General features: G+C 42.9%; 3 protein-coding genes across 6 annotated transcripts in view; 1 reads left to right on the top strand and 2 right to left on the bottom strand.

Annotated features, from left to right (window-relative positions):
- Nucleotides 1-4,765: 4,765 nt before the first annotated feature.
- GPR135 (G protein-coupled receptor 135) lies at nt 4,766-6,575 on the bottom strand. The gene has a single exon (XM_019644638.1). It carries the CDS (start codon nt 6,446-6,448, stop codon nt 4,982-4,984), a length of 1,467 nt encoding a protein of 488 aa, XP_019500183.1. The 5' UTR covers nt 6,449-6,575; the 3' UTR covers nt 4,766-4,981.
- A 4,173-nt stretch (nt 6,576-10,748) lies between these two features.
- L3HYPDH (trans-L-3-hydroxyproline dehydratase) lies at nt 10,749-20,978 on the bottom strand. Its single transcript, XM_019644651.1, has 5 exons — nt 20,375-20,978; nt 16,165-16,334; nt 13,553-13,675; nt 13,332-13,469; nt 10,749-10,974 (listed from the first exon to the last, which is right to left on the bottom strand). Exons 1-5 carry the CDS (start codon nt 20,883-20,885, stop codon nt 10,849-10,851), a joined length of 1,068 nt encoding a protein of 355 aa, XP_019500196.1. The 5' UTR covers nt 20,886-20,978; the 3' UTR covers nt 10,749-10,848.
- An 88-nt stretch (nt 20,979-21,066) lies between these two features.
- The window catches only part of JKAMP (JNK1/MAPK8 associated membrane protein), a 16,643-nt gene continuing 13,563 nt past the window's right edge, over nt 21,067-24,146 (top strand). Inside the window, exons 1-3 of one of the 4 annotated variants that reach the window (XM_019644682.1) lie at nt 21,067-21,162; nt 23,101-23,192; nt 23,781-23,935. In XM_019644682.1, coding sequence (XP_019500227.1) covers nt 21,159-21,162; nt 23,101-23,192; nt 23,781-23,935 — 251 coding nt within the window. In that variant the 5' untranslated portion in view covers nt 21,067-21,158. Of the gene's footprint in view, nt 21,163-23,068; nt 23,193-23,780; nt 23,936-24,146 lie in introns of all 4 variants that reach the window. The other 3 variants (XM_019644665.1, XM_019644674.1, XM_019644677.1) reach the window with 3 other exon arrangements.

Raw genomic sequence — 24,146 nt, 5'->3', positions numbered from 1 at the left:
CAATAAAAACCATGCGTTGACCCTATTCGGTGGCTCAGTCTATCTCTGAAGGCTGAGTCCCTTGGTCTCGCTCTTAAATCTTACTTTTGTCTCTTGTACTTATTCAATCTGCGCCGCCCCTCTCGTGTCCCATTTGCCCTTGCCACGCTGGACGTGACAGGTCCTCTTGGACCGAGGGGATAATCACGCAGTAAGCTATGGATATGACAGGAGACAGACTGGTGGATGCCTCAGCAGATGACCACTGAAGACTAATGCTCATGAATGCCTTGGTGTTAAATAAACCCCTAGAACCTGGATGCTACCATCATACGTTTCTGCCATCTGGGAGAATAGGGGAGGGGGAACATTTTTCAGTTGCATAAAAATGACTTTCTCGCACCGTGAAAACCATGGATTAGGCTTTAGATCAGCTGTAAAAGTGCAAGCAATTCTTTGGACAAGGCAAGTTGAAGGGAGGGAGCTGTGGAGAAAAGGGGGTGGAGGAAGAGGAGAAGCTTTTTCCCCCTTGTAAGTGAGAGCTATAGAGCATGCTGAAGTGCTCCTGGGAGGGATCTGGCTCAGCTGGAAGGGCTAAGGATCCCGGGGAAGAAATAATTGACAGCATGAGATAGCCGAGGCTGGAGAAGGGCCTGGTTTCGTTACTATTGGAAAGACAGAGCTGAGACCTGGTATAAATCCAGTGTAGTTCCTTGCTTTTGGTGGCTAGAATATGAGGATATTTGTATTTGATAGCTTCTATTTTCTTGGTGATGTAGGAGTGAAGGTCATCTTCCCAGAGGGTAGGGTCAGTTAAAAGTTTGAGTGAAGAAAGTTTGAAGGGTCACTAAAATGGGCAGAAAGAATGAGCTGACAAGCAAAGAGGTTCAGATTTTTGGGCAGGGTGGAGGGCCCAGGTGAGGCTATGGATTTTAGGTGCAAAGGGAACTAACTGATTTGACTCTGTATAATTTTTCTTCAGTTGTGCTTTGCTGCCCTGAAGCAGGAATTGAGAAGACAGATGACTGGGGTTAGCCAGGGCTGGGATTATATCTATAAATAATTGCTAAGAATCTCTTCATATATTAGATTTTATTGGGGAATTGGGGGAGGGGAACAGCGTTGGGGAATCAGGGAAGGGGAACAGACAAGTTGCTGTCCTTCTGTTCTTCAGTCTAGTTGTGGAGGGCATTGCTTCACTGGCCCATGTTGGTACTATCATTGCGCTCTTCTTGGGTGAGGCAGTCACTCGCCAGCCATTGGACGGCTGCTCACAGAGGCTCACGGTGGCTCACAGCGGCTCACAAAAGCTCATGCCCACTGCCGGCCAGCCCCACTGCAACCTACGCGGTCGGCACCAGCGACTTATGGCAGCCCAGCTCCAGGTCGAGCTGTTGTTCACCATCCCAGCTGCAGAGGGCGTAGTGTCACTGGCCCTCATGTGAGATCCGAACCGGGGTCCTGCCACTCAGAGCTGGCATCCCAAGCCAACTCTTAACCAGCGCACCACTTCGCCGGCCCCTCTTCATATATTTTTAAAACACACATCTTATATAGCTGTTCTCCAAATTAAACAAATACTGGTACTTTCCTTTAAATTTTATGGTATGCGTTTTCCTATCCTTTTGGTTATTGCTTTTATGTTCTCTGGCTCTTTTCCAGATTTCCCATTGTCTTTTGCAAATTAGAGAGGCAGTACAATGCAGTGGTTAAGACAGGATTTCTGGCACCAGTCTGCTAGGTACAAATCTTACGTCTATACCGACTTCCTGTGCAGCCTCAGGCAAATCACATAGCACCTATGTGCCTCAGTTTTCTCATCTGTAAAATGGGGGGAGGGGTGATAACAGCGCCCCCTCAGAGGGTTGCTTTGAGGATTAAATGAGCTAATATATGTACTATGCTGAATAAGATTTGTTGCTGTTATTATAATTCAAATGAAATGCTCAAGCTGGGAGCATAAAGAGATATGAAAGGTTACATTCTGGCCTTATGAATTATATGCCATATTTAATACATCCCAATATTTCATAGCTCCTCTTTCCCCTTTTCCCACAAATTCATTAAAATCATGTACTCAGTCGGCACGAGGAAAGGCCCAAGTCTTATGTTTATTGGAGACCCAGTCTTTCTCCATCTTTTATCCGTGTGATTAATTTTTGTCTCTGAGTATTTATAATTAAACCAGATTGGTAGCTGGCCTTTATCTACAAGTCTTTTGCTTCCAAATCCATATCCTGTGATAATCACTTCTGAATATGCTGCACCTTTTCTTCCCTACAGATAAACTAGAGTCCTGATTATGGGAAATTTTTATAAAGTACAAGGTCCTCAATTAAGCTGTAAGCCTTCTTAAGACAGGTATTGTGACTTCTGTCTTTTAGTAGCCTTAGTACCCAGGAAGTTGCCCTATGTAAAGTACGAATATAAACAGTGGATTATGATAATGATGATGATGATGATGATGATGATGATGATGATGACAATACCACAACTTCTCATCCTTAGTTTCCCTATCCTTTGACCTTTGTGGGGACAACACAGGGTAGAGAAGGGAACATAGGACTCTGAGGCCAGAAAGGCTGTGGTTCAAATCCTAGTTCTATCACTGGCTAATTGTATAGTCTTGAATTAAACAAACACACACAACACTCTAAAGTGTTCAGTAACTTCTTCACGGCTTTCTCTTTTCCCCCTCCTAGTCTTGCTAATCGTAACTCTTAGAGCCATTAACAGAACGGTCTCTTCCCCAAGCCCTCCCTTTCCTAAAGCTTCCTACCACTCCCTACCAAGAGTTAAGGTGGGACTTTCTTTTCTGCCTTAAAGTCCTTCATGCCACTGCTTGTCACTTTGAATCTCTCAGCTGTTCCCTTCATTCACCAGGCAGGTTTATTCCATGTCACATTTATTTACTAAACATGTTTATTAAATACCTTCCTTTAATTCTCTGTCCCAGGCAATACCCTATTTTGTAACATGCTCGTCTCCTTCCCCTAAGATTTCTACCTCTTTTTCTGCTCTTTATTCATAGTTACTAAATTCCTATTCTGTGATACCTTTCATAACTGGAAGACTTCATCACTTCTCCCTAAATCCAGACATCATTTCCACTTTCTCACAATGTTAAAAAATACACATCTGTTTTGCCTTTAACAGGCAAATACTGTAGAGTTCTGTTAAATGTTTGTTCCGTTCCATTACATCTGTATATAACAAGTACTGACTGAAGAGGAGAGATTATCTCATCTACTTTGTACTACATTGAGTGTAGCAAGATATAGACAGATAATTTATTGACTTCTGATTGTGATGATGCCTTGAGGAAAAAAAAATTAAAACATCTTTAGCTCTGACATGAATCATATGTTCCCATCTTTGATTACAAAATGGCATACACCCACCTATCATAGAAAAATTTAAATACAATAAACATTTTAAAATACTTTACAAGCAAAAAAAGGTGGCTATTTCACACTGAAATCTTTAATAGTGGATGTTTCGCAGCTAGTTTAAAGTATTTATTCAATGAAGGCTGTGAAATATTGAAGACAAGAGGGGCAAGACGGAGGAAAGAAAAGGAGAAAACATCTCATAAAATTCTGAGTAAGTGTACAGTGACATTTAATGTGAGAAATTATACATACACATATCCTGAACTGTACTTTTGAATTTTTTAAAAAGCATCTTTGTTTTACACATTTCTGAAGATATTTCTAGGTTGATTGAAGTTCCTCTCTGACTTACTTAAGTTATTCATATCTTACTACATATAATAACTCTATACCTATTCTCCCTTTCTAATAAAGACTGTATTATTTTAGGCAAGTCATGTTTATAAAGCAATGATCTTATTAAAAAACAAACAAACAAAAAACCCCAAATATAATCAAACTTTCAAATATAGGAGAGTATGATCCTCTTTGAAAGCTCTATGCCTATTCCAAGAATGAAGCCACTTTTCAAAATACTTTTAGAATTTCTCTTAGGAAACATCTTCAGTTAGTTAGAAAACCACATAACAAAATGAAATCGTATTACTTTATAGAGCTCTCATTTTAGTGTATATATAAAATAGTGCCATTACTCACCTGATTCAATCAACTTGACTTTAAATTACATTTTTGGCTGCATCGAAAAATCAATTTACCTCAAAAGAGAAAGATTTTCTACTATGAAAGTTATTTTTTAAAAATGTGAAAGCATTCTGAGAGTGGCATCCCTCAAATTATTAGAAACAAAGATTGCATGTCAGAGTAAGGGTTAAGCCTCAAAACTTGCCAAGGCCAATAATTTTGAGGGAAGAACATTAATTTTTAAGTGTAATCTTGGAATATTTTCATATTTCAGGTGGTTGAATTTTATGGCAATAAACCACCTTCTCAAAATCCTAAAATGGTTTTAAATGGGATATTAATTTAAAATTTCCCACAAAAATTTTAGAGGGGTGTGGTGTGGAGGAAGTGCACCAAAGTTTGTTAAGGATAAGAATTTTCCGCTCCCAACCTAAGCACCCAAAGCATGTGCAAGTTCAGAGGTGCAAGTTCTAGAAATCGGAAGTTTTGTTGAATGCTGGTGATTTGGGGGTGGGAGGGGGGTGGGGGGGGACTTCAAGCAATGCTGAAGGTCTCCATTTTTTCCTGAAATTATGTATTTGAACAAATATTGATTGCATTCAATGATTTTTTTGTTTGTTTCACAGTGTGATTCCTGTAATATGAGCTTTTCAGTAATTGTGAATTATATATTCGTCTTTTTTGGCACTTACAGTTCACAATGGTTGGTTGTATGGTTTAAGATGGTTTTAATCTGCATTTTACATTCCTTTTGGCACTTTTGAAGGAGACATTGTCTTGTATGTTGTTTGGGGGAAGTGGTAAGCCTCCCCCTCTGTCTCTTTTTTCAGTGTTTGGCTTTATGAAATGCACGATTCTCCCCGGAATCCTGTATCATTAAACGAAGCAGGTAAAATTTTACCTTCACAAGCTCTGCATCCCAACCCTTCTTAGAGGCTGGTATCCCCAGCTTCGGATTTGGGTTGTTTAGCCACTGCTGTCACAGGCTCTGGTGGCCCTTCCCGGAAGAAAAGTACCACTGGATTTTTGCGAGCCCACAAGGCCACGTCCCCTCCGACCCCGCTGGTTGGATTGGAAGAGGACATCCTGCTGCAGGCCCCCAGCCTGTTGGCATAGCGGTTTCGAAGGCGACTGCGCGTTCTGGCCTGCAGGCCCGGGCCCTGGTTGGGCAGGAAACCGTCCACAGTTCTAGTCCGGTAACCCTCTTCCCGGTTGCGTCCCAGGAGCATCGAAATGTTGGGATTGCGAATGGCATAGATGACGGGGTTGATGGCCCCGTTGGCCCAGGTCAGCCAGACAGCCACCACGTTGAGGAGCGAGGGGGGCTGCGTGGCCTGGGCCTGCCGGGCGGCAGCCAGCAGCACCACGAAGCAGTAGGGCCCCCAGCAGAAGATGACGAAGACAATCATGATGAGCACGGTGGTGGCGGTGCGCACCTCGCTGAAGAAGCGCAGCACGCGCGCGTAGGTGGTCACGGGCCGCACGCGCACGTCCGACAGGCGCACCACCTTGCCGATGTGGTAGTGGCAGAAGCACATGAGCAGGAAGGGCAGCAGGTAGCAGGCCACCACCAGCCCCACGCTGTAGGCCGCGCCCAGCTGCGCGGGGTCCGGGGACGTCCGGTACAGGCAGCCGTGGAAGCTCTGCGCCGCCGGGGGCTCCCGGGGCGCGCGAAGCAGCTCCCAGGGCAGGGAGAAGCCCAGGGCCGCCAGCCAGGCGCCCGCCAGCAGCTGCAGCGCGCGGCGGCGGCCGAGCTTCTCCCGGGGCGGCCGCACGATGGCGCAGTAGCGGTCCAGCGAGATGAGGGCCACGCTGAGCGTGGACACGATGCCGAAGCACGAGCTGAAGAAGCGGCTGGCGGCGCAGAAGCCGCGCCAGGGCCCCGCGGAGGCAGCGGGCGGCGAGCCCCCGGGCGGCGTGAAGAGGTCCAGGAAGGCGGCGGGCAGGCAGAGCAGCGCCGTGAGCAGATCCGACAGGGACAGGGACAGGATGAAGGCGTTGGTGACGGTGCGGAGCTGCCGGTGCTTCACGATCACCCCCATCACCGCGCAGTTGCCCAGGCTAGACAGCAGGAAGATGAGCAGGAGGACCAGCGCCTGGGCCGCCACCGCCGCCCCGTGCGACAGCAGCGGCGCCGCCTCCGGGCCTCCGGGCCGCGGCGGCCTCCCCGCTGCCCCCGTCGCCCCGTGTGGGCCGAGGCCGCCGCCAGCCGAAGCGCCAGTGCCGTCGCCCCCGCTCCCGTCGCTCTGGTTCCCCAGCGCCACCGCCGCCGCGGTAGCCACGGTAGCCACGGTGCTGAAGGATAGCACGGCTGCCCCCGTCACCTCGGAGGAAGTCCCGCCAGGTGTGCCTGCCGGCGAGGGGGCGCCGGGGTGTGGGCTGCCCAGCAAGGCCATGGTCGCTGGCGGGCGGCCCGGCGGCGGCGGCGGCCGCGGCCGCGGGTCTGCTCATCCCGCACTAGGGGGCAGCCGCAAGCCGGAGGCGGCCCGGGGCCGGGGAGAGAGGCCGCTGCCGGGAGTCGGGCACGGCCGGAGGGGTGGCCGTCGCCCGGGACCTGGCGGAACCTTTGACGTGGATTTCAGGCGTTGCTGAGGGAACCGCGTGTTTACGCAGGAGCGCGGGGCGGGACGCCGGCCAAGTACCCTCCGAAAAGCCGGCGCAACCCGTCACCTCTCTCCGAGGTTACTCGGCCTGAAGGCCTGGGCTTCAGACAGTGCCAAGTCGGCCTCCTCAGGGACCACTGCCAGGCCGGATCAAGCGGGAGTGGGCCCTAATGACCAAATTCAACAAGCGTTCATACTCAAGCTCTCTGGTTGGATACAAATGTCCTACAGGGCCTTTGTGGGGGATGCTTTGTTCCCTGTGGGTGTTTCTGGCAGATGCAGGTAGGGAAGGAGTCGAGAACCTAAAGTGAAAAACCGATCCAGTTCTGGAGATCTTAAATTTGAGGGGCAGAATCATTTAAACCGGGTGTTCTAAGACTTTAGCGCATGCAACAGAATCCCCTAGAGGGCTTGCTAAAACACAAGTGACTGGGCCCAACCCCAGAGTTTCAGATTCAGTAGGTCTGGGGTCCTGTCCTAGAATTTGCATTTCTAACAAGTTCCCAGGTGGTAATCATGTTGCTGATCTGAGGACCACAATTAGAATACCCCTGATATAGTGCACTTGTTAAAATGCAGATTCACTGGTTGACTTCCAGGATTACTGTGGATGGGCCCATGGCTCTAAACCCCATAGGAAGGTGATTCTGATACAGGATATGTATCTCAGAAAATTGCCACCACCTTTCATCTAGTTTACAAGCCAAAACCTTAGGATTCTTTTTAGATGAATTCCTCTTCCTCACCTCCAGCCAATGTTCAATCACCAAGATCTGGGAATTTTCCTTGTTAAATATCTTTGTATCCATTCACTTCCTCCATCATTTCATCCTCCTTCTGAATCTTAGCTCTCATTCTCTCTTCTTTGAACTACTGCTGTCAACTCCCCACATCCAGCCCCTACTCCACACTATAGGCAGAATGCTCTTTTAAACAAAATTAATTTGATCGTGCCATTCACTTATTAAACCCCTCTAATGGCTTTCTCCATTTAATTTAGGATAAGGGCCCCAATCTTTAATATTTCCTACAAGGCACCCCATGATTTGACATCTGCTTCCTCTCTAGTCTCACTTGGGGCCACTTTCCTTCTTTTGTGCTCCACTGCAGTTACACTGGCCTTTTGTGAGTTCCTTAAACCTCCCATCTTAGGGCATTTGTGCATGCTATTCCCTCTGGCCTAGAAATCCGCCCCTCCCCCCCCAATTCCTTTGCACCCCCATCTCCAACATGAATGTTAGGCTCTCAGAGGAAGACTTTCTTGGTTTGTAGGACATACCACTGCCCTTAATTATGTTTTTATGATTAAGCATTACTTGTCTCCCATTGAAGACTATAGGTTCTGTGAAGCCAAGAGCTGTGTATGGTTTTTTATTGAATCTCTAGCACTTCACACTTTGGAAAGCTGCTAGATACACAAAAAGTTATTTTTTGAATGATTGTAGGAGGAGAATCTGGCAACTGGGAGACCAGTTAAAAAAAGACATTGTAATAGCACAGAGGAGAAATGAGAGTCTGAATTAAGGCATTTACAGTGAACAGAAGAGATTTTAAGAAGGTAGTGTATGGATTAGGTACTTTAGATATAAGCAATACAAATGGCACTGTCTCACTTAAGCAAAAAAGGAATTTACTGAGGGATAGGGGGGAGTTCAAATTACAAAAGGATGTTCTAACAGCCAATCTTTTCCTCCTGGTGGGGCGCTAACAGGCTTTTCATGTATTTTAGAGATAAAAGGAGAAGTTGCCAGGTAGGGGAGACTCACCTGTAAAGCCTGGGCTCAAATGGGTAATTAAAATATTGGGTTGTTGGAAAAGTCATGTCATATTTTTTCTGTTTTTCGTTGCAAAAATACGTCATGACTTTTCCGACAACTAAAAAAATTGGTTAAAAAGCTTTGCTCTTCGAATGGTAGTCCTCCTACCAGAAACATCAGCATCACCTAGGAGCTTGTTAGAAATGCCCCACATCATGCCTAATAAATGAGAATCTGCAGTTTAAGATCCCTCGGTAATTCATACATACGTTGAAGTATGAGAAGCATTGTCCCAGGAGGGATGTTACGGAATTTGTGGGGTTTGAGGGATGGTGAAAAGGGTGCCCCAACTCTTATGGAGTCTAGAGGTCTTGTGGCAAATTGCATTGCAAATTCATGGTGAAGAGGAGATGGATTTGGGCCCACACAATGCCGCACTCAGTGGGTACTAATGGGAACTGGGTACAAATCTAATGGACTTGAGAGCCTCAGTGAGTGGGCCTGTGAGTGAGCTCAGCACCAAGGGAATGGAGGTTCCTGCTCAGAATGTACCACACCTGCCTGCCAGGAACAAGCAGCCATGTCCACTATGGTTGCATAGACCCTTGGGTGACCATTAGGTCCGACAGATCAAGCACAATTTCCAATAAGTATTGAGGTAGAAACCAGATTGCAATAGTTGAATAGCAAAAGGAAGATGAGAAAATGTGCCCAGTGGTCAGAAAAGTCAGGAATTTAGAAGCCTGACTACAAAGGGAAGGAAATAGGAGTGACAGCAAGCTAAAGCTGGAAAGTAGACAAAGGATGTGTGTGTCATTGTGTTTATGATGAGCACGTTTCAATACTCAAGAGGATGGAACCAGTGAGGAGAAGGAGTTTTCTTGAAAGAGGTTAATTGATTAAGCAAAACCCTTACCAAGGATCGGAAGGGATAAATGTGAGCAATATTTAGAAGATAGAATCAATAGGGCTTTGTGACTGATTAGACACATGAAGCAGAGAGGAGGGGAAGTTAATTTCCCTAGTGTTTTTGATTCCAAGAGAGATGGGGCAAAGTACAGAAGGAATGAATATTATTGCAAGAGTTTGTCTCGGTTTAGATTAGAGTTTAGGAAGATTTAGGCAATATCTATTTTTTATTGTTCAAGAAGTATAGCATTTTTATTAAAGTACTATACCCCAGAACAAGCTCTGTCTGTCCTATCTCAGAAGTGGAGGAAGAATAGTAGGACAATACTGGACTTGGAGTCAGAAGTCCGAGGTTTACAGCCTTTAATGTGCCCTTAGGAGAGTTAGTTAATATGTCTGACTTGTATTTGCATATGTAAGTGGGATATAAACAGTGGCACACACCGTGGGCAGGGCAGAGGGAGTGGTCTGCCCTGGTACAGTTGATACGGGGTGCACTGTCTACAGACAATTTTAAAACAATAATAAAATTAACTAAAAGTCAGCTTGGTTTTTATTATCATGTGCTGACAATTCTAAACAATATCAGTGATGAAAAACTTTCTACTCTTGGTAGCCATGGGATAATATGAGAGAAAATAGTGGTTCCATTTTTATTTTTTAAAATACTGCACATCTCCCTAATCTATATAAAATTTCTTGGTCATTATTAAGTTAGTGATAACATCATTTTTGGAGGTAAGTGATTGCCTTACCGCAGAATTTCATAGAGAATGGGTGGAAAACATTAGTGTTTGTGTAATTAATAGGGAAATCAAGAACATTAACTTTTTTTTTTTCTAATTTGTTTTTTTTAAAGATTTTTATTGGGGAATTGGGGGGATGGGAACAGCGCTGGGGAATTGGGGGAAGGAGAACAGACAAGTTGCTGTCCTTTGGTTCTTCAGTCTAGTTGTGGAGGACGTTGCTTCACTGGCCCAAGTTGGCACCATCATTGCGCTCTTCCCTGCAGAGGCATATCAGTAGCCGGCTTCTGAACGGCCGCTCACAGCGGCTGCTGGCCGCTCACACTGGCCGCTGGCTACATACGGTAGCCCATGGCAACCCACTGCAGCAGGGGCTGCAGCCTAAGCTGTAGTTGGCGACTCACGGCAGCCCAGCTCCAGGTTGAGCTGTTGTTCAGCATCTTAGCTGTGGAGGGCAGTGTCACTGGCCCTCATATGTGGGATCCGAACCGGGGCCCTCTGGCGTCCCAAGCCAGCTCTTAACCAACACGCCACTTGGCTGGCCCTAGAAAAATATTCTGAATCTTTGGCATTGTGTATGCTAAATGTGAGATTTATACCAACATATATGCAAATATGAGGTATGATGACTATATTTAGCCACAGTGTACTATATAAAATTTTAAAAGAATGGAAGTTGGCTTACATGTACAATTTAGATATAGATTTCCACATAATTCAGAGACAAATTAGTTATAGAAAATAATTGTTTTAAAAAGAAACACCTTAAAAGTCAAAGAAGTCACTTGAGAAGAAATCCATCCCTCAGTGGGTCGTCGTCTTCTACTATAAAACTTGCTGTACCCGTGTAATGGGCTTGTCCGGATACTTCCACTATAACAGCATTAAAAGCACCACATTTTGCTTCCTGAAAAATGATGATGAAAGGAGTTCCGTATCAAAATACTGCAGCCATACTGTATCTGGCCTAAAAGTTGTATTCTTGATTTTTATTATTTTAAAGAAAACCCAAGAGTTAATCCAACAGACAATGAAAGAAGAGCAACCTGATCAGACCTGTGTTTTAGATAAGTTTAGCTGTAATGTGGGGGACAAATTGGAGATGAGAGAAACTAGACACCCAAAAGCCTGTTAAAAGGAAACCTTAATTCACTGACTGAATCTAGAGTCACCAGGGTAGTTTTTATTGGGTTGTCGGAAAAGTCACGACGTATTTTTTTCTATGTTTTCGTTGCAAAAATGCGTCATGACTTTTCCGATAACTCAATAGTAAGGATGAGAAGAACAAAATACAGAGATACTGTGGAGGTAGAATTGACAAGACTGGGGACTGATGTACGTGGGAGGTGAGGAATAGGAATAAGTTAAATATGACATTAGCTTCTAGCTTGGAAGTGAAGCTGGCGTTACCATTAACCAAGATGGGGAATGAGGCAGGGGAGGCACATTTAGGAGGGAAGGGAGGGAGGAAGACAGGAAGGCAGGAAGGCAGGAAGGCAGGAAGGAAGGAAGGAAGGAAGGAAGGAAGGAAGGGAGGGAAGGAGGGAGGGAGGCTTTTTAACAAGCTGAGTTGTGATAACTCTGGGACAGTCATTTCTAGAATACAATGTTAGACTCAGGAGAGAAGGCCAGGGTAGGCACGGTAGCAGGAAGGTTTGGAAGCCATCATCAGCAGGTGGTTGAGAGCTGAAGCTTCATTAGTAGGTGAAATTGCCCAGTGGCATCAAAGTGCAGATGAGATGAGAAGGAAGTTAAGGATAAATGCTGGGGACTCCTAAATGGAAGGACAGAGAAAGGAGCTTGGAAAAGCCCAGAAAGAGGCAAGGAGAGTGGTACAAGTGATGATGTTCTGGCAAGTGTGATAATAACTATGAAAGAAATAACTTCAAATCTTAACTACAGAGTATCTTTTTATTTTCCAATGTTTAAAAATGAGAATAGCTGCAGTTTAAGGTAAAATATCAACTATTAGGTTAGGGTGTGGGGTCTGCTTTGAGCCTATGGGTATGTTCATAGGCTGGCTCCGTTACACACTGCTTGACCTCTGGCAAATTACCTAAACTCTCTAATTCTCCAATATATCTATCATCTGTTAAAAAAGGATAACAGTACTGACCTCCTAGGATTCTTGTGAGAATTAAATGAGATGGTATGTATAAAGTACTTAGCTTGGAAACTGACACATAGTGAAGCATCCAATAAATGTTGTAGATTATTATTTTATTTTCAATCTCAGACTTGAAGACAATGTATTCCAAATTTTTGCATACAACATTAATGGTTTTGTATCTCATAAGATCACTGTATTATATAGGAATCCCTAACTTAAAGAAAATTCAATATTCAGGAAAACCAAACTTTAAAAACAGTTATGTTAGGATATAAAAATGTTTATTAGGAGAGATTGTTTGCAATGTTAAGGGACTCTTTATGAGTAGACTCATGTACTAGATGTAAATTTATCACCCTGTAGTAGATTTCATTTACTACTATGAGTAAGTTCATTAATTAGCTGTTATGTTAGCCCTTTTAAAATTTGATTCCATTACAAAAGTTCTACTTTCCACAACTTTCATCTTATATAAAATGAAACACTCCTATAGAATAAAAAACAAAAAAACAAACAAACACTAATTTAATGATTCTTAAACATTTTGGTCTCAGGATCCCTTTGTAGCTTAAGATTTGAGGACCTCAAAGAGTTTTTGTTTATGTAGGTTATATCTACTATTTTGGTAATTAAAGATATTTGTTTATAATTCATTTAAAAAAACAATAAACCCATTACATGTTAATATAAATAACAAATTTTTGTGACAATATCTGCCAAAACAAAAATTTAATGAGAAAAATGGCATTGTTTTACATATTTTCAAACCCCTTTAATGCCTGGCTTAACAGAAGACAGCTAAATTCTCCTATCTGCTTCCATAATCAGTCAGCTGGGATATCAGGATATCACACATCACATAGCCTCTGGAGAACTACACTGTACACTTGTGAGAGAATGAAAGTGAAAAGCAAATGATGTCTTAGTGTTGTTATGAATATAGTGTTGACCTAGTGGACCCATGGAAAGGATCTTGGGGACCCCCAGGGGTTCCCAAACCATACTTTGAGAACCAATATCCTAGTTGAACAGACATTTTTACAGGTCTGTCTTAAAATTCTGATAGCTGAGTGAAGGAAGTTAACAGCTAATACATACCTCTTCAGTCTCAACAGTAACACATTTACAAATGAGAAGCTAAGAGGGTCACTCACCCTCACAGCCTTCCCAGTGAACACTGAGCCAGTTGCACTGCTTTTAAAGGCTCTGGTCTGGTTCAGTTCTAGAAGCCCTTTGTGATACTGCAGGGCAATTCGGGCTGTCACTCCGGAGCCAGTAGGACTTCTGTCAACCTGTGTCGGCATAAATGAAGGCAGTCACAAGGTTTTAGTTCCACATTACCTGGGTTTTGTACCTAAAATCACAGTTTTTATACCTGTTCATCTGCAAACACACAGATGTTGGTGGTTGGATCCTTGCTATACGCGTCTTTTCCATCTGTTAATATAGTTCCATAAAGAAAGGCAAGGTCTTCACTATCAGGATGAGTAATTTTAAACTGCAGACAACAAATAATTATCAACCGCATGTAAAGTAAATATTTTGACTCAAATTTCTTTTAAATAACATATTTGGGGTACTCTTAGACATAACCTTTCCATCTTTATCATTTATAAAATACCTTCTGGGTCAAGGCACTAAATACTAGAAATTATGTCTTTGTCTAGATGTACAAACACAGTTTTATTGGAAATTATGATTCATACCATAATTTTGAGTGTTTATTAAGGAAGTTGCCCTGAACATCGCCTTTACTAAAAGAACAGTCCTATTTGATACACACACACCCCAAACACCACACTCAAATCACTGACCCCAGGATGGTCCATTCACAGGTTGGCTGTAGCTGCTCAAAGAGGAGGAGGAAGCAATCATAACCTCACTCTCAGGAACGTGAAGGGGATAACGCAGAAAAATCAAGCAGTGAGTATCTATCTATTAATACCATTGAAAGATACGAGGATGGTGAGAGGCCACGAGTAAGCAAAAGTTATAAGAATGCAGAAGCTATTAGGCAAGAGAAACAACTGGATGAACAAAAAAGATGTAAAGGATGAAGTCAGCTGGTATCATGAAAAGCAGCAGACACACACAGAGCGACGCAGGCACTGACAGGGTAGCTAAGCCACCTCAGTGGTAAAGCATGGTCAGGCCCAAATGTGCAGTGCTTCCTGTTCTTCTCAGGAGGTCTGTTTGTTTAACTTTTCCTGGATTTCTGTAAGGTCTGATAGTTTGACTGAGATGACTGTAATCTCACGGCCACGTGTATCCTCACAGTACATTCTATTGCACTTACCTGTCATTTAGAGCAGTTGAATAGATTTGGATTCTTACAATCCAAAGACTCCATCTGCCACCAAGTTAAAGAGGCCTGTATATTGGGTCTTTGTTCTCTGTTGTCCTAAAGCCCCGATGTCCCCCCTCCACTCTAGCACCATTCCAGCATCACACTATTCACAGGTGTGCTTCCCCCACTAGGCTGAGCTCCTTGAAGGTGGGCTCTGTTCTTCCTTTGTGTCTTCAGCATCCAGCATGGTGTCTGACATACAATAAGTTCTTGGTAAATGTTAAAAGAATGAATGAATGAATGAATGAATGAAGATGAATTTATATTAAATTAATTCCAGCCCTCACCCCTCTCCCCCAAATGGCCTTTCCCTTTCATTCAGCAGTATGAAAGGTCAGAAATTTACAAAGTAGTTCTACTGCCTGATTTATCCCTAGGAGAACTTTTTCTCAAATTTCTTTCAGAATCCCTCCTCCCTCAATATCCACCTTTTGCAACTTGGGTGAAAAGTTCAAGCTTCAATGAAAAAGTCAAAATTACTCCTTCTATTAAGAAAATTACACCTTTTCCTCTTAATTTTATTAAAAATAAGGTGAAATTATTTTATGCCAAATTGTTAATTCAAACTATTAGCTGTCTACTTAATGGAACAGAAAACTGATATAAATTCAGAGCTTCAAAGTTACTATGATAAAATAATTCTACATATTGGTATTGACAGTCCTGGAAAAAATGATAATTTAGAACAGGGATATAGTATATATTTTCACTTTGTTATTTAAGTTATAAATTATATATAAAGGATATATAAAGTAAAGCCTCAGATATGTTAAATAGGCCCTTAAATAATTATTAATTACTAACAAATTAGTACAAGTATATTAGATACTATGTTTCACAAGTTATTTTTTACTTAGAATAATAATTATATTTTCATATACTAAAGCTTCAAATACTGTATATGAGTTTTATTTATAGATCCCAATTTCAAGGTAAAATGGCAGACTGGTGCTAGAAATGAAAGAACAGTCTAAACTGATTTTATCAGAATAGTTTCCCAAGCCAAAACTAGAGTTACTTGAGTAGTTATTTAATTTCTTAGCAATATAGGAAAAATTCACTAATTAGGAATTATTGTTCTCCGTGAAATAAGAGAAAGTCTGATCAGATTTAATGAAATCTATTTTGTAAGCTATATTTGACATTCATTATTTTCAAGTTTTGTAGAATGACCACATATAGCAAAGCATATGCATGTCAAATTAGTGGAATACTATGATACATTTACTATATTTTAAATAACCACAAATTATATTAGTATATGTGTATTATTAAAGTTAATAATAGTTATCATTATTGAACATTTATTATGGGCTAGGCACTATTCTAAGTCCTGACCTATTTCATTTTTATAATACTCTATGAAGCAGGTATTTCATAATTTCCATTTTACAGATGGGAAAACTGAGGCACATGGAGGTTATATAAATTGTTCAAGGTTACAAAAGTTACATGTGGCAAAGCTAGAATTCACAGATAGTCTTTTTCTAGAGCCTAGGATTCAAACCAGTACCCTATTTGTAGAATAATATTACTAATAATTTAAATATATAAATGTTTCATTTTCTGTATAGACATGTAATTCATATTCCCTCCATGCCACAGAGGAAGGCTTTTATGATGGCAGTGATTGTACTGACCTGAGCTTTCACTGCTTCGGTCACTGCACTCGCTGCATCCACAAGGTCCCGTGTCTTTGCAGAACAAACATCGAGTCCTAACTTTTCAGCGCTAACAAATGCATAAAATGCGCCCCCATATGCAATGTCCACCACCACCTTTCCATGACCGGGAACTTCCACTGAGAGATCTAAAAGAGATGCATTTGAAAATAAGTTTGTTTTAGTATTTCAGTGATAAAATTCATAGAATTTTTAATATGTATAATTTGGAGGGGTGCTTCTTCCTATCATAAAGAGAATGAAACAAAAATCCATCTTCAAAATGAGTAAGCATCAGGTAAGTAATAATAGTTACGTGCATCTTTCTATTTTTAATTTGACGATTCAACATTTGAATGCCATATTTTCCCTCAATCATATGTACATATTTGTTAACTATTCTGAGGATCTTTTCTAGGAAACATTGTAGAGGCAGAGAGAGGGAAAAAACCTGGGACTTCAAGGTGTGAAAACTATGAAGGAAAACGTAGGTCTCCTCTCATACTACTAGGAGTGGTTAAAATAGGGAGGATTGGGGATCCCAGTCACAAATTGGTTTTCTTCAGTTGTAATGTCAAAATAAAATGAAAAAAAATCTTTCCTGTATGTTATATCCAAACACTTATTCATTTATGCATTTTCATCTCATGAAAGTATCCTGCAGGGAAATACTCAGAATAAAGCCATTGTAGAATCACTGACTTTTACAATATCATTTTGCATTTGAGTATTTTAAGGCCCAACAAACCCAAAGTCTCACTAGGTCAGTTGTTTGAAATCCTAAACTTGTATTTCCAAAGGAATAGAGCTGGATGATATTTTGGGGCATTAAACCTATTTCCCCCGTCTCCCATTTTCCTCTCTTCCTCCTCCCCAATTCAAGTGAGCTTGGTGATCACATCCTCTGGGAGAGGGATATGGCAGCGGAGAAAGCAGGCTATGGAAACCGAAGATCTCAGGGGAAACACATTTGTTGGCAAAGGAGTGTCCTGAAGAGAGAAATCTGGGGCCGGCCGAGTGGCGCACTGGTTAAGAGCTGGCTTGGGACGCCAGAGGGCCCCAGTTCGGATCCCACATATGAGGGCCAGTGACACTGCCCTCTACAGCTAAGATGCTGAACAACAGCTCGACCTGGAGCTGGGCTGCTGTGAGTCGCAGGCACCGCAGGCTGCAGCAGTGGGTTGTCATGGGCTACCATGTGTAGCCAGCAGCCAGCAGCCAGCGTGAGCGGCCAGCAGCCAGCGTGAGCGGCCGTCCAGAGGCCGGTGAGTGATCTGCCTTGCCTGGGAAGAGTGCGATGATGGTGCCAACTTGGGCCAGTGAAACAACATCCTCCACAACTAGACCGAAGAACAAAAAGGACAGGAACTTGTCTTTTCCCCTTCCCCAAATTCTCCAGCTCTGTTCCCATCCCCCAATTCCCCAATAAAAATCTTTAAAAAAAGAGAGAGAGAGAGAAATCTGCCTCCTGGTCAATAGTGGAATTTCCTCTGGACTGAGCAGAGGCTGAAGGTCCTGAGTACAGAGGACCCGTGTGGACTTCCCCACAGCACCATGGAGAGGCGTTGGGGTGTGACAGAGGCAGTCACAAGGAGAGGAGGCAGGGGCATGGGCCACACGAACAGGGCAGACAATGCTTCACCAGTTACCTATGCAAGCTGAGGACCGAATGCCCACTTCTCCAAGGCCTTGGATTTTTTCAGAAAACTTTGCACATATGTCGGGGAAAGGGGCAGCACATGGGCTGATGAGGCTGTTAACCAATAGGACAGGGTGGGGTTTCAACTTCAGAAACTAAATTCTGAAAAATAAACTATTTCTTGTATTTCTGAGTTTGCACAGTCATACAAAGGTACCAGTTACAGGCTAGCCCACAGAGCTCTTTTTATATGAGATGTGTCAAAACACAGCAAATTTATCATCAAAATAGTAAAACATGTCTGTGGAACTTTAAGAGCAAAACTGAATGAAAAAGGTCTTTATGTGGATGCCGGTGGAACATGGAAAGCATGTTTGATGAAAGAATGAGGAATTAGACGGAAATGAGGGACTGCTGGAAAGCTAAGCTAAGTGTGGCTTTGGTGTCCTCATTTGTAAAGTAGAATTGCTATTCCCTCCCAAAAGGGTTCTTTTGAGAATTCCATGTGATAATGTGTGGAGAGTGCTTGGCACAGATTAGGAATGCAATGTTAATATTAAAGCCAAAAGTTTAATTTTCAATGGGAATAGGACTCAAGAGTACCAAATATTTACATTTGTCAATCAGCATATTCTTCTTAAAATTTCATTTTAGTTACTCATTCGACAAATATTGGCTGTTCTAGCATTTGAATCCAGTGAACAAAACTCCGGAGTTTTCATTTTAGCAGGGGGAGTGGAGATGGACTCAGCAATCCTCTGAGGTGTGCACTGTTGTCATCTTTTTACAGACATGACATTTAGAAATAGAATCACAAGGTCACCAAGATGGGGAGGGGCAGAGCAGTGATCTTGATTGAACACTGCTTGTCAACTGTTCTTTTTTGCATTTTTGTAAGTATTTAGGATTTCATTTTCTTAATGACTCAAAGTTACCGTTAATGCCCACTGGCTATTGCACAGTCACACAGTGATGCTCTCAGGAACTACTGTGCTTGCAGGGATGGCTGCTCTAACCAGTCCGAACTGAGGTAGTTGGTGACCCCACTGTCAACTGTCATTTCCCACAAAATATAGAGTGCTTTCCATCTGCTGCTGGGGTGGCCTGGGTAGCCAAACTAGTTAAATTGTTGAGGTTTTTGAGATGCAATCCGAAACATTAACTCCTGTCTTCCTCAGGTGCCCTCCTTTGTGGATGTGACACTGTTCTCTTCTAAAGGAGAAAGTGGTATCAATTTCCCAAGTGGCATTCTTCATAAACTTGAGTATTTCAGCTGCCTGAGGTTGCTCTAAGACTGACAAACATCTAGGCTATTACAGCATCATTCATAATCAGGCTAATCCAGAATCCAAATCCTTGAGAAGGATCAAGATTGAACTGCAAGAATTATTTGCATGGCTTGAAGACAGAGAAAAGAGGTGATAACCCTATTCTTGGCTAGATAAATTAGCTCCCAGCTCACTTCCAGTCATGACTACTAAAGCCTCCTCACTAATAGAATTCAACTCTTTGGAGGGACCTCCCTTTATATAAGGATGATAGGAGTAGTTACAGGCAGCTGTTTTACATGACATACAGGCTCTGTACTAGGGAACCTGCCAAAACCTTTGGAATGCTTTGCACACCTAGAGAACTCTAACTAGCAATCCTACATATTCTGTAGCCTGTCTGTAGGAATACACACACACACACACACACACACACACACACCGGGGGTGCCAAAAACATGTATACACATGACTTGTATTCATTTTTTGTTATCAGTATATATTGAGTATTACAATTTTAATAGTTTTTTTCCTTTCTAAAAATGTGTATATATATTTTTGGCACCCTCTGTATATATTCTCAGTAGTGCCTTACATACTCTCACTTAATCCTTACACACACAAAAATAACCTCAATAAGATTATAAATAAAGCATAGGCACAGAGAGATTAAGTAATTTGACTAAGGTTGCACAGTTTTATGGGGTTGTCAGGACTTGAACTCAGATAATATCTCTGTTTTTTAATAAGAGCAGCAACATTATATCATCACGATTTATAAATTGCTTTGTTCATTCTCATTTAATTATTCCCCCAAGAAATGGAGAAGCACTTTTTACAGACGAATTTTAGTAACTTGTGTTTAGTAACTTGTCAGGGGATAATCATGTGTCTAGCGAGGGTATTCTGAGCCAGTAGACTGGCTGTTCTTTGCTCTTCCCTTGACCCTTGCGGACCTTGTTTTATCCAACCATAAAATCTCTAGAAATGACTGACGAGTGGGGAATGAGGCGCTGAATGAGAGAAATGCGGAATTCTGTACTTCTCAAAGCTCTCAAGACTACAGGAGGATAGATCTGTGGGATAATCGATTTGCATGCACCCCAGTAATCCGCAGGGCTACGATGCTGACCCCCCCCCCGCAGTGATTTAGAATTACCTTTTTATTGATTGCAAAGGATGTGGTTTGGGTTAGTTGCGTGGCGTGGATTCAGCCAGAAAGTCAGTATAGTTAGTTTAGGGCTGCCGCCCCGCCCCGGGCTGGGAGGGTCCAGCCGGTTACCTGTGGCCAGCGCGAAGGCCGGGACGCTGTGGAAGCGCACCGGGCCGCGGCTGCGGCCGCCCTCGCACTCCACGAAGGCGGCCACCAGCCCGCACGGGCAGTGGATGTTGACGCGGACCTCGCGGGCGCCAGCCGAGGGCGCCGGCACCAGTCCGAAGTCGAGCGCGAAGCGGCCCAGCGCCAGCACGGCGTGGCCGCACATGGAACTGTAGCCCTCGTTGTGCAGGAACAGGACGCCCAAGTGCGCGTCTGGCAGCTCGCTAGGCACCAGCACGGCCCCGTACATGTCCCGGTGGCCCCGGGGCTCGAACATAAGCCGTCGCCGCACGTGGTCAAGGTGCTGGCGCATGTAGCGCCGCTTGGCCAGCAGCGTGGGGCCGGATACCTCCGGACACCCCGCCAGCACGATGCGCAGAGGCTCGCCTCCCGTGTGCATGTCCACCACTGACAGCGCCGGCGTCCCCGGGTCGTGCGGTGGCAGCTGGGGCACCTGCGCCAGCGTGCTCTCCATTGTCCCCGTCCAGGAACTCGACCACCGCCCCGCAGTGCGCGCTTTAAATCCGGAGCCCGCACTTGGTGCCAGAAGGGCAGGAGGTTCGGCCGCCTCAGGGGGCGGGGCCTCGGAGCCCAGACGAGGAAGCGCGAGGCAGGGGCGGGGCTTCGGAGTGGCCACCCGGGTTACCAGGAGGCGGAGCCGCTGAGGCAGCTTGTGGCCCGGATGTCCGGGCGCTGCGGCCGGGTCGGCTGATCCTGGAGCTTCTCCAGGGAAACTTACAAGCGGCCAATGGGTGAGTGGTCAGCGGGGTCCGGGGAAGCGTTTGACTTAGTCCCTGCTTCCCTACGCTGCCAGCTCTGGGCTCGGCCCCGGCGGGCGGCCTCCGAGTAGCGGCTCATCCTCGCCCCTTGCCCCCACCCACCCTCCGGCCGGGCCCGAGACTCTTCCCGGGATCCGGGTGGTCTCAGCTCCTGACAGGCTGCAGAGGGGAGGCCGGCTGCATGCTGGGAGAAAGGCCAGGCCTTTGTTGTTATGTTCCAAACGTCACATCAGTTTCTGTTTCAGTACCTTTGTTTAACATTCATGAGGATTGACTTCAAAATGTAAAGTGCAGAAAAACAGGAAAGGAAGCAGAAGCTAACTGCCGCATAACTATTGTCTCCCTCAGCATCAAACATAAATGTATAGGGCCCTTCACAAAGGGGCAAGATGATTGCACCAAAAAAAGTCAAAGTTTTAGCTCTACATTGCTTACTACAGGCAATGAAAGGGCAAAGTGAACGGACACGGAGTCGGGGTTTCCTTTGGTCGATGATAAGCTGTTGTTTTCAGTTTATCACACAAGTTTTCCATTTATACTGGTTTTCAGGCTTTGGGTTTGAGAAACTACATTATTTACACAAGTGTATTAAGTTAGCATCTATTAGATGCAAAACCCATGTAGAAGAAGCTAACAATTCTTTAACTTCGGCCTTCTCAAAAAAATCTGAAACAATTCATTTCCATCTATTAGTTTAGATTAGAACATTGTAATTACAATTGGTTTAAAAATAAGTGCCAAGTAAGGTAAATCAGAAATTTGCTAAACGCGAAAATATTAAATGAGGCATTTTAGTCAGTGCTATTTCTGTTTTTTCTCAGCAGCACAAGGATAAAGAAATCAAAAGTCCACTTGAATTTGAAAGGAGAAAGGGCATTGTGGACCAGGTAGTCTCTAGATTGTAAATTCATGAAGAATTTGTGAAATGATGGTTCAAGAATAATCATAAAATGTATAATTTTCAAATTAATTCACATTTGACCACAGTTGTTTGGGATTTATTTCATACTAGGTTGTAGGTGCCTTCAGGGCAGGGACTCCGTCATGTTCCTCTGTGGTCCTAACCAGTGGAATCGGACACTTAAAGCATGTTTACTGAATGAATGAATCATTGAGTGAAGGGAAACATGTCACTGATGGAAAAAAATCCTCCTTCAATAACTTCTACCTGTTGATGAGGTCAAAGACAATCTGCAGGCCCAGAGCTTTTTTGTAAAGAAGAGTTGCTTTTTATTTTCCTCAAGCCTTGAGGTCAGGGGGTTGATTCCAAGGCAGTGGTTCCCAGATATGGGTCAGTGGCCCAGTGACAGCCTTGATGAAATTTTCACCTGTCTTCGACAAAAATGACAGAAGTTAGGACAATGTAATAAGCTTTTTATAAAGGTGAATTTATTTACTTTAGAGGCTTGCCCTTTATTCTAAAATTATGTCCTTTCTGCTTTCTGGTATTAAAATGTGTTCTATTATGAAAAAAAGTAAAAATAGATTGTTGTGGGGGTGGGGTATGTGTGTGCGTGTGCACACTTAATATCCTGACTGAGCAAAATAGAAAGTAGTGATTCTCTATGAATCCCCTTATTAAAATACAATGGAAATTCGGAAGTCTAGACCATCTCATCCAGGGAAGTGTTTGGCTGGAGCCATTGGAGGCATGCCAGGTGAGGCTTTGAGTTCTGGGAGGACCTTAGTCATAAGAAACAGTATTAACAAGATTCCACTATAACTTTCTGCAGTGTCATAATGTAAAAGGAGAAATCTAAGTTTTAAAATGCATCAAGACTTTTGTCATTATAGCACATATTTTTTACTTGAAACTGTGTTGAGATATTTCTGCCAAGTGCTTCAACTATTATTGCATTATTTTTTATAATCACAAAAGATGTTACTGTACTGGCATTTGTTTTTAAAAAGCTGTCGATATTCAACCAGCATGCCTTGGACTTTACTGTGGGAAGACCCTATTATTTAAAAATGGCTCAACTGAAATATATGGAGAATGTGGGGTAAGTCTTAATGTTGCATGTTATTTCATTTGTAAAGTCTTTTTGGTTTTGAAGTATTTTCACATGTAGAATATCTTTTTCTTTCAATGTACTCATTAATTTATAAAAGAATGTGGAGGCATTAATAAACTCTTTGTGTGGCATTGATTGTAATATATCTCTTGACTGTCTCGGTTATTAAGTATTTTAAAAACATTTTATAATTTTATAATAAGTATTATAAAAATTACTTTTTATTAATTATATAGGACAGTGACTTGGACATCCAAGTAAGTTAACATTACAACTCCACAGCACTTCTTTGCAATTATTTTTATATGATGTTAATAACGAGGTTTTTAATTTAATATTAGTGAACTATTTTAGTAACTTAGTAAAAAGAATCCTTTAAGAGCATTAGACAGATATAGGCAAATACAATGTAGATTTCTTTTTTATTTTACTTATGCTTTCTCTTCTTTATTTCTAAAGAATGCACATGTAAACATGTTTAACCAGAAATGGGATATCTTATAGAATGATGTTTTGGGGGGTGTTAATGTTCCAAAATAATATCTGTAAATAGAATATTGTTTTTACATATTGTAGGTGTGTCCAAGAGGACAGAGAACAAATGCACAGAAATATTGTCAGCCTTGTACAGAGTCTCCAGAACTTTATGATTGGCTCTATCTTGGATTTATGGCTATGCTTCCTCTTGTCTTACATTGGTTCTTCATTGAATGGTACTCGGGGAAAAAGAGGTTAGTACTTTCTGTGAATGTATCTGGATGGACTGATGTTGGAATAATTATCATTTAGAAGACTTTATCAAGTAATTGTGCTTCTGTTTTAAAAATGGTAAACCTGTTTTTGCTTTCTATTCTGATTACTTTTTTTTTTTTTTTTAAGATTTTTATTGGGGAATTGGGAGATGGGAACAGCGCTGGGGAATTGGGGGAAGGGGACCAGGCA

The sequence above is a fragment of the Hipposideros armiger genome, unplaced genomic scaffold (assembly GCF_001890085.2).
Source record: "Hipposideros armiger isolate ML-2016 unplaced genomic scaffold, ASM189008v1 scaffold_5, whole genome shotgun sequence".
In the NCBI taxonomy this organism is placed as follows: Eukaryota; Metazoa; Chordata; class Mammalia; order Chiroptera; family Hipposideridae; genus Hipposideros; species Hipposideros armiger.
The sequence above is the reverse complement of the archived record's forward strand: the minus strand, read 5'-3'. Positions and strand labels throughout refer to the sequence as shown.

Coding starts and splice junctions, on each gene's coding strand:
- GPR135 (XM_019644638.1), bottom strand. CDS start 6,448: ATGGCCTTGCTGGGCAGCCCACACCCCGGCGCCCCCTCGCCGGCAGGC.
- L3HYPDH (XM_019644651.1), bottom strand. CDS start 20,885: ATGGAGAGCACGCTGGCGCAGGTGCCCCAGCTGCCACCGCACGACCCG. Junction 13,676..16,164: donor CCGAAGCAGTGAAAGCTCAG/GTCAGTACAATC, acceptor TGTTGTCTGCAG/TTTAAAATTACTCATCCTGA. Junction 10,975..13,331: donor TCACTGGGAAGGCTGTGAGG/GTGAGTGACCCT, acceptor ATCATTTTTCAG/GAAGCAAAATGTGGTGCTTT.